The sequence below is a fragment of the Scyliorhinus torazame genome, chromosome 30 (genome assembly GCF_047496885.1).
Source record: "Scyliorhinus torazame isolate Kashiwa2021f chromosome 30, sScyTor2.1, whole genome shotgun sequence".
In the NCBI taxonomy this organism is placed as follows: Eukaryota; Metazoa; Chordata; class Chondrichthyes; order Carcharhiniformes; family Scyliorhinidae; genus Scyliorhinus; species Scyliorhinus torazame.
The window spans coordinates 23,450,383-23,465,731 of record NC_092736.1 but is presented as its reverse complement, the minus strand read 5'-3'; the positions used below and the strand labels follow the sequence as shown (position 1 = coordinate 23,465,731).

At 53.1% G+C, this 15,349-nt stretch overlaps 1 protein-coding gene across 1 annotated transcript in view; it reads left to right on the top strand.

The window, feature by feature from the left end:
• Positions 1-15,349, top strand: part of cib2 (calcium and integrin binding family member 2) — a 150,698-nt gene that overhangs the window by 131,809 nt on the left and 3,540 nt on the right. Inside the window, exons 4-5 of the mRNA XM_072492965.1 lie at positions 11,504-11,651; positions 14,736-14,931. Coding sequence (XP_072349066.1) covers positions 11,504-11,651; positions 14,736-14,931 — 344 coding nt within the window. The remainder of the gene's footprint in view (positions 1-11,503; positions 11,652-14,735; positions 14,932-15,349) is intronic.

Genomic DNA, 15,349 nt, shown 5'->3' with positions numbered 1-15,349 from the left:
GCCTTCTTGAACCGCTGCAGTCTTTGTGACGTAGGTAACTCCCACAGTGCTGTTAAGGAGGGCGTTCTAGGAGTTTGATCCCGAGACAGTGATGGAACGATGGTACCTTTCCAAGTCAGGATGGTGTATGACTTGGAGGGGAACTTCCAGGTGGTGGTAGTCCCATGTATCTGCTGCCCTTGTTCTTCTAGCTGGTAGACATCACAGGTTTGGAATGTGCTGCCGAAGGAGTGTTGGTGAGTTGCTGCAGTGCATTTTGTAGTCGGTCCACACGGCTGCCACTGTGTGTCGCTTGTGGAGGGAGTGAATGATTCAAATTCTGGATGGGATGTTGATCAGACGGGCTGTTTTGTCCTGGATGGTGTCGAGCTTCTTGAGTATAGTTGGAGATGCACTCATGGACTTCCGGTTGCGGCTATGCGGAGCTAAGTCGCACGTTCGGCAGCTCCCGCTAAAAACAGAATTTTGGGCCCTTTTTAGGGCCCGTAACGGCGCATGTTCGACGTTTCCCGGTGTGGGAAGGGGACAGCAATGTTCCCCTGATAGTGTATGGATTGGACCAGGAATGGGGCGATTTAAAAAGTGGCATTGAAGCAAATAAAGGTGCGAGGGAGGAGGACCAAGATGGCGGCGGGCGGAGACCAGGCAGCGTGGAGGCAGTGGGCGCAAGAGCAGCAGGAGCTTCTCCAGCGCAGTTTTAAGGAACTGAAAGCAGAGCTGCTGGAGCCGATGAAGGCTTCAATCGATAAGCTGCTGGAGACCCAGACGGCCCAAGGGGCGGCGATCCGGGAGGTCCGGCGGAAGGTCTCAGAGAACGAGGGCGAGATCCTGGGCCTGGCGGTGAAGGTGGAGGTGCACGAGGCGCTCCACAAGAAATGGCAGGCGAGGTTCGAGGAGATGGAGAACCGGTCGAGGCGGAAAAGCCTGCGGATCCTGGGTCTCCTGGAGGGGCTGGACGGATCGGACGTGGGGGCCTATGTGGTCACCATGCTGATTTCGCTGATGGGAGCGGGGGTTTTTCAGGGGCCCTTGGAGCTGGAGGGGGCCCACCGAGTGCTGGCGAGGAGGCCCAAGCGCAGCGAGCCGCCGCGGGCGGTGCTGATGCGGTCCCACCGGTTTGCTGATCGAGAGTGTGTGTTAAGGTGGGCCAAGAAGGAGCGGAGCAGCAGGTGGGAGAACGCGGAGGTCTGGATCAACAGGATTGGTGCGCGGAGGTGGCGAAGAAGAGGGCCGGTTACAACCGGGCGAAGGCAGTGCTGCACAGGAAGGGGGTGAAGTTCGGTAAGCTGCAGCCGGCGCGTCTGTGGGTCACCTATAAGGATCGACACCACTATTTCGAGTCCCCGGAGGAGGCGTGGGCCTTTGTTCAGGCCGAAAAACTGGACTCAGACTAAGGGTCAGGGATGAGGGGTCGCGGTGGAGGGATGGTTGGGGATTGTTGGGTTGGGTTTCGAGGGCAGGTACTTTGTTTTTTGGGGGTTGATTGGGCATTGTTTTAATTAGGTCCGCCGGGCGGGCTCATGGTGGGGGGTAGGTAAACTGCTTGGGGGGTTGATGGTCGGTAGGGGAGATGGGGTCCCGTGGGGGGGGGGGGGGGGAACAGGCCTGAGTTGGGGGTAGTGGGACCGGGCATGGAAAGGGTGCTGCGCCAGGGGAGGCGGGGCCAAGCGAGTGGAAAGCACGGGCTTTTTCCGCGTTTAGGGCTGAAGGGGCGGGGTCGGAGCTGGGAAGCGCGGGCTTTTTCTCCCGCGCTGGGAGTGGAATGGATGAGATCCCGCCGGTGGACAGCGGGGGGGGGGAAGGGAAGTTCCACACTGGGTGGGGGGGTCGATGGAGCGGCGGGAGTGGCCGGGATCAGCAGGGGTCAGCTGACTTACGGGAGTGCAATGGGGGGTACAATGCAGCTAGGGGGGGACCTAGCTGGGGTGGGGGGGGGGACCGGGTTGCTGCTGGAATGGCCAAGGGGGAGCTGGAGTTGGTAGAGGAGGTCGGGGCGGGGGTCTGCCACTGTGGGGAACGGGCCGTGCGGGGGGCGCGGGCACGTGGCTGGCCTAGGAAGGGCTATGGCTAGTCAGCGGGGGAGAGGGGTGAGTAGCCCCCGATCCGGCTGATAACCTGGAATGTAAGGGGACTGAATGGGCCGGTCAAGCGGGCCCGGGTGTTTGCGCACCTGAAGGGGCTGAAGGCGGATGTGGCCATGCTTCAGGAGACGCACCTGAGGGTGGCGGATCAGGTAAGGTTGAGAAAGGGGTGGGTAGGGCAGGTGTTTCATTCGGGTTTGGATGCCAAAAATCAGGGGGTGGTGATCTTGGTGGGGAAGAGACTGTCGTTCGAGGCGTCGAACATTGTGGCAGACAATGGCGGTAGGTATGTGATGGTAAACGGCAAGCTGCAGGGGGAGCGGGTGGTGTTGGTCAGTGTATATGCCCCGGATTGGGACGATGCGGGGTTCATGCGGCGTATGCTGGGCCGGATTCCGGACCTGGAGACAGGGGGCCTGATAATGGGGGGGATTTCAACACAGTGCTGGACCCGGCACTGGATCGCTCTCGGTCTAGGACGGGCAGGAGGCCGGCGACGGCCAAGGTGCTGAGGGGGTTCATTGACCAGATGGGAGGGGTGGATCCATGGAGGTTTGCGAGGCCGGGGGCCAGGCAATTCTCATTCTTCTCCCATGTCCACAAGGCCTACTCCCGGATTGAGTTTTTTGTCATGAGCAGGGCGCTGATTCCGAGGGTGGAGGATACGGAGTACTCGGCGATAGCCATTTCTGATCATGCTCCGCACTGGGTGGACCTCGAGTTGGGGGAGGAGAGGGACCAGCGCCCGCTGTGGCGCCTAGAGGTGGGGTTGCTGGCAGACGAGGAGGTGAGCGGGCGGGTCCGGGGGTGTATAGAGAGGTACCTGGAGGCTAATGACAATGGGGAGGTGCAAGTAGGGGTGGTCTGGGAGGCACTGAAGGCGGTGGTCAGAGGAGAGCTGATCTCCATTAGGGCACACAAGGAGAGGGGGGAGAGGAGAGAGAGGGAGAGGTTGGTGGGGGAGATGGTGAGGGTGGATAGGAGGGACGCGGAGGTCCTGGAGGAGGGATTGCTTAGGGAGCGGAGTAGCCTCCAGGCTGAGTTCGATTTGTTGACCACCAGGAAGACGGAGGCGCAGTGGAGGAAGGCGCAGGGGGCGGTATATGAATACGGAGAAAAGGCGAGCCGAATGCTGGCGCACCAGCTTCGGAAGCGAGAGGCAGCTAGGGAGATCAGGGGAGTTAGGGATGGAGGAGGGAATGGTGCAAAGTGCGGTGGGTATCAATGGGGTCTTCAGGGACTTCTACGAGGAACTGTACCGGTCTGAGCCCCCACTGGAGGAGGGAGGGATGGGTCGCTTCCTGAACCAGCTGGGGTTTCCGAGGGTGAAGGAGGAGCAGGTGGCGGGGTTGGGGGCGCCGGTTGGGTTGGAGGAGTTGGTCAAAGAGATAGGGAACATGCAGGCGGGGAAGGCACCGGGGCCGGATGGGTTCCCGGTTGAATTTTACAAGAAGTATGCGGACCTGCTGGGCCCGCTGTTGGTAAGGACCTTCAACGAGGCAAGGGAAGGGGGGGCTCTGCCCCCGACGATGTCTAGAGCGCTGATTTCCCTGATCCTGAAGCGGGACAAGGATCCCCTACAGTGTGGGTCATATAGGCCGATCTCGCTCTTAAATGTAGATGCAAAGTTGCTGGCAAAGATTTTGGCCATGAGGATAGAGGACTGTGTGCCACAGGTCATACACGAGGATCAGACGGGGTTTGTGAAAGGGAGGCAGTTGAATACCAATGTACGGAGGCTCTTGAATGTTATAATGATGCCGGCGAGGGAGGGGGAGGGGGAGATAGTGGCAGCGATGGATGCGGAGAAGGCCTTTGATAGGGTGGAATGGGGGTACCTGTGGGAGGTGTTGAAAAGGTTCGGGTTCGGGGAGGGGTTCGTCAGGTGGGTGAGGCTGCTACATGAGGCCCCGGTGGCGAGTGTGGCCACGAACAGAAGGAGGTCAGAGTATTTCTGGCTACACCGGGGGACAAGGCAGGGGTGTCCTCTGTCCCCCCTGCTCTTTGCATTGGCGATTGAGCCCCTGGCCATGGCGTTGAGGGAGTCGAGGAACTGGAGGGGGCTGGTGCGGGGTGGGGAGGAGCATCCGCTCTATGCGGATGATTTGCTGCTATATGTGGCGGACCCGGTGGGAAAATGCCGGAGGTGATGAGGATCCTTAGGGAGTTTGGAGATTTCTCCGGGTACAGGCTTAATATGGGGAAGAGCGAGTTGTTCGTAGTGCACCTGGGGGACCAGGAGAGGGGGATTGGTGAGCTCCCGCTAAAAAGGGCGGAGAGGAGCTACAGGTACCTGGGGGTCCAGGTGGCTAGGAGCTGGGGGGCCCTACATAAGCTTAACTTCACGAGGCTGGTGGAGCAGATGGAGGAGGAGTTTCATGCTGCCACTCTCCCTGGCGGGTAGGGTGCAGTCAGTTAAAATGACGGTGCTCCCGAGGTTTTTGTTCCTGTTCCAATGCCTCCCCATCCTGATCCCTAAGGCCTTCTTCAGGCGGGTTAACAGGAGCGTTATGGGGTTTGTGTGAGCGCAGAAGACCCCGAGGGTGAGAAGGGTGTTCCTGGAGCGGTGCAGGGATGGGGGGGGGGGGGGGGGTTGGCGCTGCCTAACCTCTGTGGGTATTATTGGGCCGCCAACATGGCGATGGTGCGTAAGTGGGTGAAGGAGGGGGATGAGGCGGCATGGAAGAGGCTGGAGATGGTGTCCTGTGTGGGCAAGAGCCTGGAGGCACTGGTGACGGCGCCGCTGCCGCTTCCTCCAACGAGGTATACCACAAGCCCGGTGGTGGCGGCTACCCTCAAAATCTGGGGGCAATGGAGACATCACAGAGGGGAGGTGGGGGCCTCGGTGTGGACCCCGATTCGGGGGAACCACCGGTTTGTCCCGGGGAGGATGGACGGAGTGTTTCTGAGCTGGCACAGGGCAGGTATTAGAAGGATGGGGGACCTGTTTGTGGACAGGAAGTTCGCGAGCCTGGGCAAGCTGGAGGAGAACATAGAACAGTACAGCACAGAGCAGGCCCTTCGGCCCTCAATGTTGTGCCGAGCCTTGTCCGAAACCAAGATCAAGCTATCCCACTCCCTGTCATTCTGGTGGGCTCCATGTGCCTATCCAATAACCGCTTGAAAGTTCCTGAAGTGTCCGACTTCACTATCACAGCAGGCAGTCCATTCCACACCCTAACCACTCTCTGAGTAAAGAACCTACCTCGGACATCCCTCCTATATCTCCCACCCTGAACCTTATAGTTATGCCCCCTTGTAACAGCTACATCCACCCGAGGAAATAGTCTCTGAACGTCCACTCTGTCTATCCCCCTCATTATCTTATAAACCTCTTAAGTCGTCTCTCAGCCTCCTCGGCTCCAAAGAAAAAAGCCCTAGCTCCCTCAACCTTTCCTCATAAGACCTATCCTGCAAACCAGGCAGCATCCTGGTAAATCTCCTTTGCACCCTTTCCAATGCTTCCACATCCTTCCTATAATGAGGTGACCAGAACTGCACACAATACTCCAAATGTGGTCTCACCAGGGTCATGTACAGTTGCAGCATAACCCCACGGCTCTTAAACTCAAGCCTCCTGTTAATAAACGCTAACACACTATAAGCCTTCTTCACGGCTCTATCCACTTGAGTGGCAACCTTTAGAGATCTGTGGACATGAACCCTAAGATCTCTCTGTTCCTCCACATTCCTCAGAACCCTGCCATTGACCCTGGAATCCGCATTCAAATTTTTTCCACCAAAATGAATCACCTCGCACTTACCAGGGTTAAACTCCATCTGCCATTTTTCGGCCCAGCTCTGCATCCTATCAATGTCTCTTTGCCTACAACAGCCCTCCACCTCATCCACTACTCCACCAATCTTGGTGTCAATTGCAAATTTACTGACCCACCCTTCAGCCCCCTCCTCCAAGTCATTGATAAAAATCACAAATAGCAGAGGACCCAGCACTGATCCCTGTGGTACACCGCTGGTAACTGGTCTCCAGTCTGAAAATCTTCCATCCACCACCACCCCCTGTCTTCTAAATTTGGGCTCCCCCCGGGGAACACCTACTGATATATGCAGGTAAGGGCGTTTGTTCGGCGGCAGGTAGTGGAGTTCCCACTGTTGCCGCCACGCAGGGTCCAGGACAGGGTGCTGTCGGGGGTGTGGGTTGGAGAGGGAAGGATCTCGGCAACGTATCAGGTGATGCAGGAGGAGGAGGAGGCCTCGGTGGAGGAGCTAAAGGGTAAGTGGGAGGAGGAGTTGGGTGAGGAGATTGACGAGGGGATGTGGGTGGATGCCCTGGGGAGGGCGAACTCTTCCTCCTCTTGCGCGAGGCTCAGCCTCATACAACTTCATGGGCTGCATAGGGCTCACATGACCGGGGCAAGGATAAGCCAGTTCTTTGGGGGCGAGGACAGGTGTGTTAGGTGCTCAGGGAGCCCAGCAAATCACACCCACATGTTCTGGGCCTGCCCAGCGCTGGAGGACTTTTGGAAGGGCTTAGCGAGGACGGTGTCGGGGGTGGTAGGTTCCAGGGTCAAGCCGGGCTGGGGGCTCGCAATATTTGGGGCGGCAGAAGAGCCGGGAGTCCAGGAGGCGAAAGAGGCCGGTATTCTGGCCTTTGCGTCCATCGTAGCCCGGCGAAGGATTCTTCTTCAGTGGAAGGATGCGAGGCCCCCAAGCGAGGAGTCCTGGATCAACGATATGGCTGGGTTTATTAAATTGGAGAGGGTGAAATTCGCCTTCAGGGGATCGGTACAAGGGTTCTTCAGGCGGTGGCAACCGTTCCTAGACTTCCTGGCAGAACGTTAGAAGATGGTCAGCAGCGGCAGCAACCCGGGGGGGTCGGTTCGTTTTTCCGGAGAGGGTGTGTATTTAGGGCTGGTATAGCACATTGAGCTAAACAGCTGGCTTGTAATGCAGAACAAGGCCAGTAGCGCGGGTTCAATTCCCGTACCACCCTCCCCGAACAGGTGCCGGAATGTGGCAACTAGGGGCTTTTCACAGTAACTTCATTGAAGCCGACTTGTGACAATAAGCGATTATTATTATTATTATTTTTGCCTTTGTGTTGATGAAGGCTGTTAATTTATTATTTATGTATATGGGGGGGGGGGGTGTTGTTCTTTTCTTTCTGTATTTTGTTGTTGATATTTTGTGAAAATTTGATTAAAAATTATTTATATTAAAAAAAAGATGCACTCATAGAATTTACAGTGCAGAAGGAGGCCGTTCGGCCCATCGAGTCTGCACCAGCCCTTGGAAAGAGCGTCCCACTTAAGCCCACACCCCCACCCGATCCCTGTAAACCAGTAACCCCACCTAACTGAAGGGCAATTTTACCATGGGCAATCCACCTAACCTGCCCATCTTTGGACTGTGGGAGGAAACCGGAGCACCCGGAGGAAACCCACGCAGACACGGGGAGAATGTGCAGACTCCATTCAGACAGTGACCCAAGCCGGGAATCGAACCTGGGACCCTGGAGCTGTGAAGCAACTGTGCTAACCACGGTGCTACCGTGCTGCCCACTCATCCAGGCAAGTGGAGGGTATTCCATCACACTCCTGGCTTGTGCCTGGTGAACAGGCTTTGGGGAGTCAGGAGGTGAGTTCCTCTCCGCAGAATTCCCAATCTCTGACCTGCTCTTGTAGCCACAATAGTTATATGGTTAGCCTAGTTCAGATTCTGGTCAATGGTAATCCCCAGGATGTTGATAGTGGCGGATTAAGTGATGGTAATGCCATTTAATGTCATGGGGAGATGGTTAAATTCTCTCTTGGTAGAGATGGTTATCGCCTGGCACTTGTGTGGGGTGAATGTTCCTTGCCACTATTGAAGCAAATGCCCAAACGTTGCCCAGGTTTGCTGCTTATGGGCTGCTTCAGAATCTCAGGAATCGCGAATGGAGCTGAACATGGTGCAGTCATCAGCGAACATCCCCACTACTGACCTTATGATGGAAGGAATGTCATTGATGAAGCAGCTGAAGATGATTGGGCCCGGAACACGACCCTGACTAACCTCAAAATCAACAACTCTCTCCCTGTGTGCCAGGTATGACTCCAATCATCCCAAACAATACCCCATCTCCTCTCATCTCCCCAATCCTTATTGGCCCATTTTACCAGGGCTCCCGGTTCCTTCAATTCTGAATCCGTGTGATTGTGAAGTCATGCTGGACTGAACCATTCATGGACAGGGAGAGGGCAGGTGGAAAAGCCCCAATGTTAAATCAAACACATCTTGAATATATGGACTGATTAGCGAAAATGGATCATGTGGACATTATCTTCACCAGGAAGGGACCAGAAACCAATGACCTGCAGCCAGCCCTAAAGCCTCCCCTGAGTTTGAGACAGCATTAGAGTCTTCTTTTAGCATATTGGGCAGAATTTGCTGCAGGCACGAGGTGACGAGAGTGCACCATTTCACCTCCTTTGAGGAAGGGCCCCTGTATTAGGTGCCAACAGGGCCCTGGGGCAGAAATCCTAGCCGCTTAGAACTGCAGACCAACCAGAGGCCGGTACCTTCCAACTGCAGGCAGTGCCAGCGGGAGGGGTGGCAGCTGTTTGCAATGCGCCCAGGGAGAGGCCTAGGTTTGCCCAGAAATCCAGGCCGCAGGTGAGTGAGGACAGGTTGTGGCGATTTTCCTACCTGCGGATGTAGGATGAGGACCTTACGCTGGGATTAACTGACCACTTAGTAGGCGGTGGGGCAGGAAGCCTTCCTGCTCTAGATTTAACCGCAGTAGAAGTGGGAAAATGGTGCGACACCTCCGCCTTCAGCCCCTGTCAACAAATTCACCTCAGGGAGGGCAGCAATTTCCGCGCAAACTGGAGGAACAACATCTCATCTTCCGGTTAGGCATGCCACAGCCTTCCGGTCTCAACATCGAATTCAACAACTTCAGATGATCAGCTCTACCCCACCTCGACCCATTTGTTTTCATCCCATTTCATTTCAACTGTCTCTTGCCATTTCTTTCTTTTTTGTCTTTCTTAATATATATTAAACGCCCTCCATCTTATCCACCTTTCCTTACCCTTTCTCCACTTTGCTTCCCCCTTCCCCTCTTCCCACATCTACATCTGTCAGAGTTCACCCTCTGATGTCAGTTTCTCTGCTGTTTGACCTTTCACATCTTTTGTTCTCTCTGGGGGCTGCCATTAGCACTCTGTCCCCTTGGTTTCTGTGGCCGTTAGCACCCGGTTTCCCTGGGTTTCTGTGGCTATGACTCATCTTTCATTCTCACTCCACACTATAAATATTTCCCACTTTCTCTGTCTGTTATCTTTGACAAAGAGTCATCGGACTCGAAACGTTAGCTCTTTTCTCTCCCTACAGATGCTGCCAAACCTGCTGAGATTTTCCAGCATTTTCTTTTTGGTTAGTAAATTCCACCCATTGATTTTGAAATAATTGGATTCTGTGCGAAGGAAAATACATTCGTACCAAATGCATTTCCATTCCTGGAGAGTCCAAGCTCTGTATGAGGTGGATTGGCCGTGATAAATTGCCCTTAGTGTCCAAAATTGCCCTTAGTGTTGGGTGGGGTTGCTGGGTTGTGGGGATAGGGTGGAGGTGTTGACCTTGGGTAGGGTGCTCTTTCCAGGAGCTGGTGTAGACTCGATGGGCCGAATGGCCTCCTTCTGCACTGTAAATTCTATGATCTATGACTGGAATATTATTTATTGCTTGTGGATAGCTAACAGGTATGTATGTTTCATCGTTAAAGACCTGACCATAATACCATAAGATATAGGAGCAGAATTAGGCCATTCAGCCCATCACGTCTGCTCCGCCATTCAATCATGGCTGATGTGTTTCTCATACCCATTCTCCTGCCCTCTCCCCATAACCCCCGATCCCCTCATTAATGAAGAACCTATCTATCTCTGTCTTAAAGACACTTAGTGATTTGGCCTCCACAGCCTTCTGCGGCAAAGAGTTCCACAGATTCACCACCCTCTGGCTGAAGAAATTCCTCCTCATCTCTGTTTTAAAGGATCGCCCCTTCAGTCTGAGGCTCTGCCCTTGGGTTCTAGTTTTTCCTACAAGTGGAAACATCCTCTCCACGTCCCCTCTATCCAGGCCTCGCAGTATCCTGTAAGTTTCAATAAAGTCCCCCCTCATCCTTCTAAACTCCAAGAGTACAGACCCCAAGTCCTCAATCATTCCTCCTACGACAAGCTCTTCATTCCAGGGATCATTCTTGTCAACCTCCTCTGTGTTGTGTTCTGCTTCTTCATGTAGCAGAAGCTGCTTCCTTGATGTGCACTCTGACAAAGGAAGGTTCAGACTTGGAGATAGCTTTAACACGTTTATTGAACAGTTAACAATTCTCCGACTCTCCTGCTGATCTTGCTATAGTAACTCAGTCTAACTAACCAGTCTGCTCTAAGCCATGTGGTGAGTGTGATGCTTCCTGATCTGCTCCTGTCTCTCTGAGTGTCATCTATGGAAAGAGAAAAAGCATGTGTGCCCTGTCCTTTTATATGGGTAGCCCCCTTGTGGTAGTGTCACCTCTGGTGTCTTGACTGCCCATTGGTCGTGTCTTATCTTACTGACCTATTGGTTGAATGTCTGTGTGTCATGATGTCTCTGGTGCTCCCTCTAGTGTTTACTCAGTCCTAGTGTATCTACATTAACCCCTTGTGTACCTACAGTGATGCATATCACCACACTCTGGATCCTTTCCAAGGCCAGCACATCCTTCCTTAGATACTGGACCCAAAACTGTTCACAATACTCCAAATGGGGCCTGATACGGCCTCAGAAGTACCTCCCTGCTCTTATATTCCAGCCCTCTCAACATGAATGCTAACATTGCATTTGCCTTCCTGGCTGACGAGCAAATGATCTAATGTAATGGCTCGGGATGGACACTGCACTGACAGTGTGGTGTATGCAGACACCAATAACACAGCCTAGCAATCTTCCTCCCTTGCAGAGATTGCTACACCCGGCAGTGCCCGCGTGGAAAAGGTCCAATCCTCAAGCAAGCCATCACCCAGTGCAGTGCGCAAACATGGTACCAAGTAAAAACTGTTCGGACAATTTGAAGATAACTTTTTAATTGCTTGCTGTAAAAGTGACCGTCCTTTTATCTAATGTCGCTCTCCTTGAACTTACAGCTCTCCGTTTTATTGCCGTCATAAAGAATTTATCCCGGCCTCCGATTGAGCTCCCCAATCTGTTCCTTCATGAATATTTTCAACCAGTCTTCACATTTCACATCAGAACAACGTCAGCTTCCAGGTTATGATTCCCACAGCCGCCGAGGGGGGAGGGGCACAAAGGGTTAATGGCGGAATGGTGCAGGAAGGTGAAATCCGATCAGAATAAATTCCGATCGGGAGTACCGGAATGAGGGAGAGAACCCCGAAAGCTTTCACTCCTACTAAAACCCGGCACGTTTGTTTTCACAGGAGAATCCGTTCAGAGAGCAAATTGTGAAGACCTTTTCCGAGGATGGGGCTGGCAATCTGAGCTTCAATGACTTTGTGGATATGTTCTCCGTGCTCAGTGAGATGGCTCCCCGGGAGCTGAAGGCCATTTATGCCTTTAAAATCTATGGTATGGGAAACCACTTCCTTTATTTATTGAACCGATTGTGACTTCCTTCAAAGCAGAACAGGACAGGCACAGGAACCAAAACAGGGACATCAGAAACACAACTCCAGAAAACAAGTTTCACATCATAACCAATCCTCTTTTAGAAATACACTTAGAATAGTCACATATTTGGTAATATTCGCTTTTTAATCCTGCGGTTTTAACAAAATAACCTCTGCGTTATTATTGAAGTGAGTCTGAGGGGGGGGATCTACCTTGCATTTCTACAAGAAGTCATTTGAACTCTCGGGGTGAGAATCGGGATAGCGAGAGTCTGGCAGGAAGCCCTGTCACTTTTATTGCACAGGACGGGCTGAATGTGTGACCAAAATGTCCGGAGGGTTGGTGGTAGGTTGAGCCCAACGGGGTGGGGGGATGTTGCAGTCAGCATTTTGGGAAGCGGGTAGTTGGGGAAGGGGTCCAGGGAGGGAAGGCCTACACTTCCTTCTTGAGGCCTGGGGTGGAGGACCCCTGCTGCCCTTAGCTTGGCAAAGTGAAGTTTTAAACTCACCCCACGGGCTATCTTCCGGGATCTAACCAGAGCCCTGCTGTCAAAATGCCATTGACTAGGGCAGCACGGTAGCATTGTGGATAGCGCAATTGCTTCACAGCTCCAGGGTCCCAGGTTCGATTCCGGCTTGGGTCACTGTCTGTGCGGAGTCTGCACATCCTCCCCGTGTGTGCGTGGGTTTCCTCCGGGTGCTCCGGTTTCCTCCCACAGTCCAAAGATGTGCAGGTTAGGTGGATTGGCCATGATAAATTGCCCTTAGTGTCCAAAATTGCCCTTAGTGTTGGGTGGGGTTACTGGGTTATGGGCATAGGGTGGAGGTGTTGACCTTGGGTAGGGTGCTCTCTCCAAGAGCTGGTGCAGACTCGATGGGCCGAATGGCCTCCTTCTGCACTGTAAATTCTATGATTCTATGAGTAGCTGGTTAAGCTGGCACATTGGCGTTCTATTGACATAAAATAAGACAGTGTCCACTCTCATCTTTAATTCTCCTCAGTGGAAGCAGAGAGCTGGAGGATTGCAAAATGTTACGCCTCAGTTCAAAAAAACATCAAGGGGTAAAACCGTCAATTATAAACTAATGTCGGAAGGAGGAGGCGGTGGTATGGTGGTATTGTCACTGGATTAGTAATACAGGGGTCCTGGGTTCAAATCCCACCATGGCAAATGGTAAAATGTGAATAAAATAAACTAATGTCGGTGCTGGGGAAACGTTAAAAGGCAGCAAAACGGGACAAAATTAATTGACCGGTGGAATACGAGATGATAAATGAAAGCAAGTGGGGGATTTGTTGAAGAGAAAATGTGTTTGGCTAATTATGTGCTTTGCTAAAGCAACGGAGAGCACGAATGGACATGGTGAAGTTGCTGAGCGTCAGAATGAAGCATGAATCGCACGCTCCCTCTTCGATGAAGGTTTACACGATTCCACTTTCCCGGCGACCGGAGAATCAGCGGCAATCGCGCCGGTGATTCCCCGCGCCCGACGGGCTGAGTGCCCGCCGAGTTCCGCTGAGTCCCGCCGCCATCGTTCGTGTGTCATCCTACCCGGCGGGACCTCGGCTTTCTGGCTGCGGGGGCAGTCCTGGTGGGGGGGCCTCCACGGTGGCCAGGCCCGTGAACGGGGGGCTACCGATCAGCGGGTGAGCTCATTCCGGGGGGGCGCCTATGTTCCTCTGCGCCGGGTCCCTGTAGGTCTCCGCCATGTTGCGTGGGGGCCGGCGCGGAGATGGCAACCCACGCGCATCAGTGGACCCGCGCCGGCCGTGGCGCACATGCGCCGACTTGCGCCGGCTGCGCTGGGGCCTGTATTGGCATCTGGAGCTGCGCGAAGCGCTCCAGTGCCGTGCTGGCCCCCTGTGGGTTGGGGGAATCGCTGCTCCTAGCGGCCAGATGACGCTGTCGTAAAGTGCTCCGGCGTTTACGACAGCATCAACACTGCCGCTAAAATGGAGAATTCCGCCCCAGGTTTCTGGATTCCCTCCGTTCTCAAAAACTTCAATGTGTTGATCCACGGTTCTCTCGGACAGAGAATTTCCAAACTCTCATAAATGAAGATATTTCTTCTTATCTCCGTCCAAAATGTTCAACCCCACTACCCTGAATGTATCATAAAACAAACCCCTAATCCAGAAGGATGAAACTGGACATTAATCCTTTTTCCTCGATGATAGACTGTACCGAATCTGACTTATACTTAGCACCCCAGTGCCCCAGCCATCTCCCTTTATACTCCCTTTGAGTTAGGGGCTGAACGGTGGCGCAGTGGTTAGCTCTGCTGCCTCACGGCGCCGAGGTCCCAGGTTCGATCCCGGCTCTGGGTCACTCTCCGTGTGGGATTTTGCACATTCTCCCCGTGTCTGCGTGGGCCGCACCCCCCACAGCCCAAAGATGTGCAGGGTAGGTGGATTGGCCACGCTAAATTGCCCCTCAATTGGAAACAAAAAATTGGGTACTCTAAATTTATCAACAAAAATATATACTCCCTTTGAGCAAAGTCTGACTTCTCTTCTCCACTGAATATTATATTCCTCCACAGGTGGGCAGTCAGAGGTAGGCCCCAAGTCTGTCTCAGCCGGAACGGGGATTGAACCCGATGCTGTTGGCAATAATCCGATTCACATACTAGGTCTAAGCCAACTAGGCTCAACGGCGCCCAGGGTTTAATTCTAGAAATGAGCTAGAACCAGCAAGAGTGTTATTTTTTATTTCCAAATGAATTCCGTCATGTTGGCTACAATAGTCGGGTCTTTAAAAGGGAGGTGGACTGTTTTTGGACTGAGGAGGAGATCACAATCATGTCTGGGACAAAGTGGATTAACAGTTAAAGTAGGCGAGAGGGAATCGGACAGGAGCTCTCCAGGGTATTTTGCCTCTGCCAGGCATTTGCCTGCCTGTGATGAGCGGGGCAAGTTGAAAAGTGTCTAGTCATGATCTACTGGCCATTGTGAGCAGGGTGCGGGCTCAGTGGACAGGCTGCTCTTTCCCTATAGTGGTTTTGTATACGTTTCGCAAAGTACTTCGTTTATCTTCAACAGACTTCAACACGGACAACTTCATCTGCAAGTCCGACCTGGAGAAGACCCTCAATAAGTTGACCCGGGAGGAGCTCGCCCCTGAAGAGGTAACCCTGGTGTGTGAGAAAGTAATCGAGGAGGCTGACTTGGATGGTGACGGGAAGCTTAACTATCCGGATTTCGAGAATATGATCGGCCGAGCACCTGACTTCCTCAGGTAGGTTAGAACGGAGATGTGTGCCTGTCAGTGCTCCCTGGCAGAGATGTGAGGAGTGAAGTAAATGAGTGAACAGGAATAGAATTAGTGGCTCACGATCTACTCCTAAAGAGTGATCAGACCAATCTCAAACATGCAAAAATCCAGAAATGTCCCCGTTGAAGTTTAAAATCACTGCCAACTGACTCGGTCCAATAGCGCCCAGCTATCATTTCCACAGAATGATGGCGAATATCCCATTCATGGATAATGTGGTGACCCATTCATAATGTATGATCGATCCTTTCAGTAATATACATTGATCCATTCATAACATCAGTTGACACATCTGTAAATATATATTGAATCGTTCATAAATTAATAATTGTCCCTTTCATCAAGGCACATTGCTTCTTTCTTAAATATACATCGGCCCATT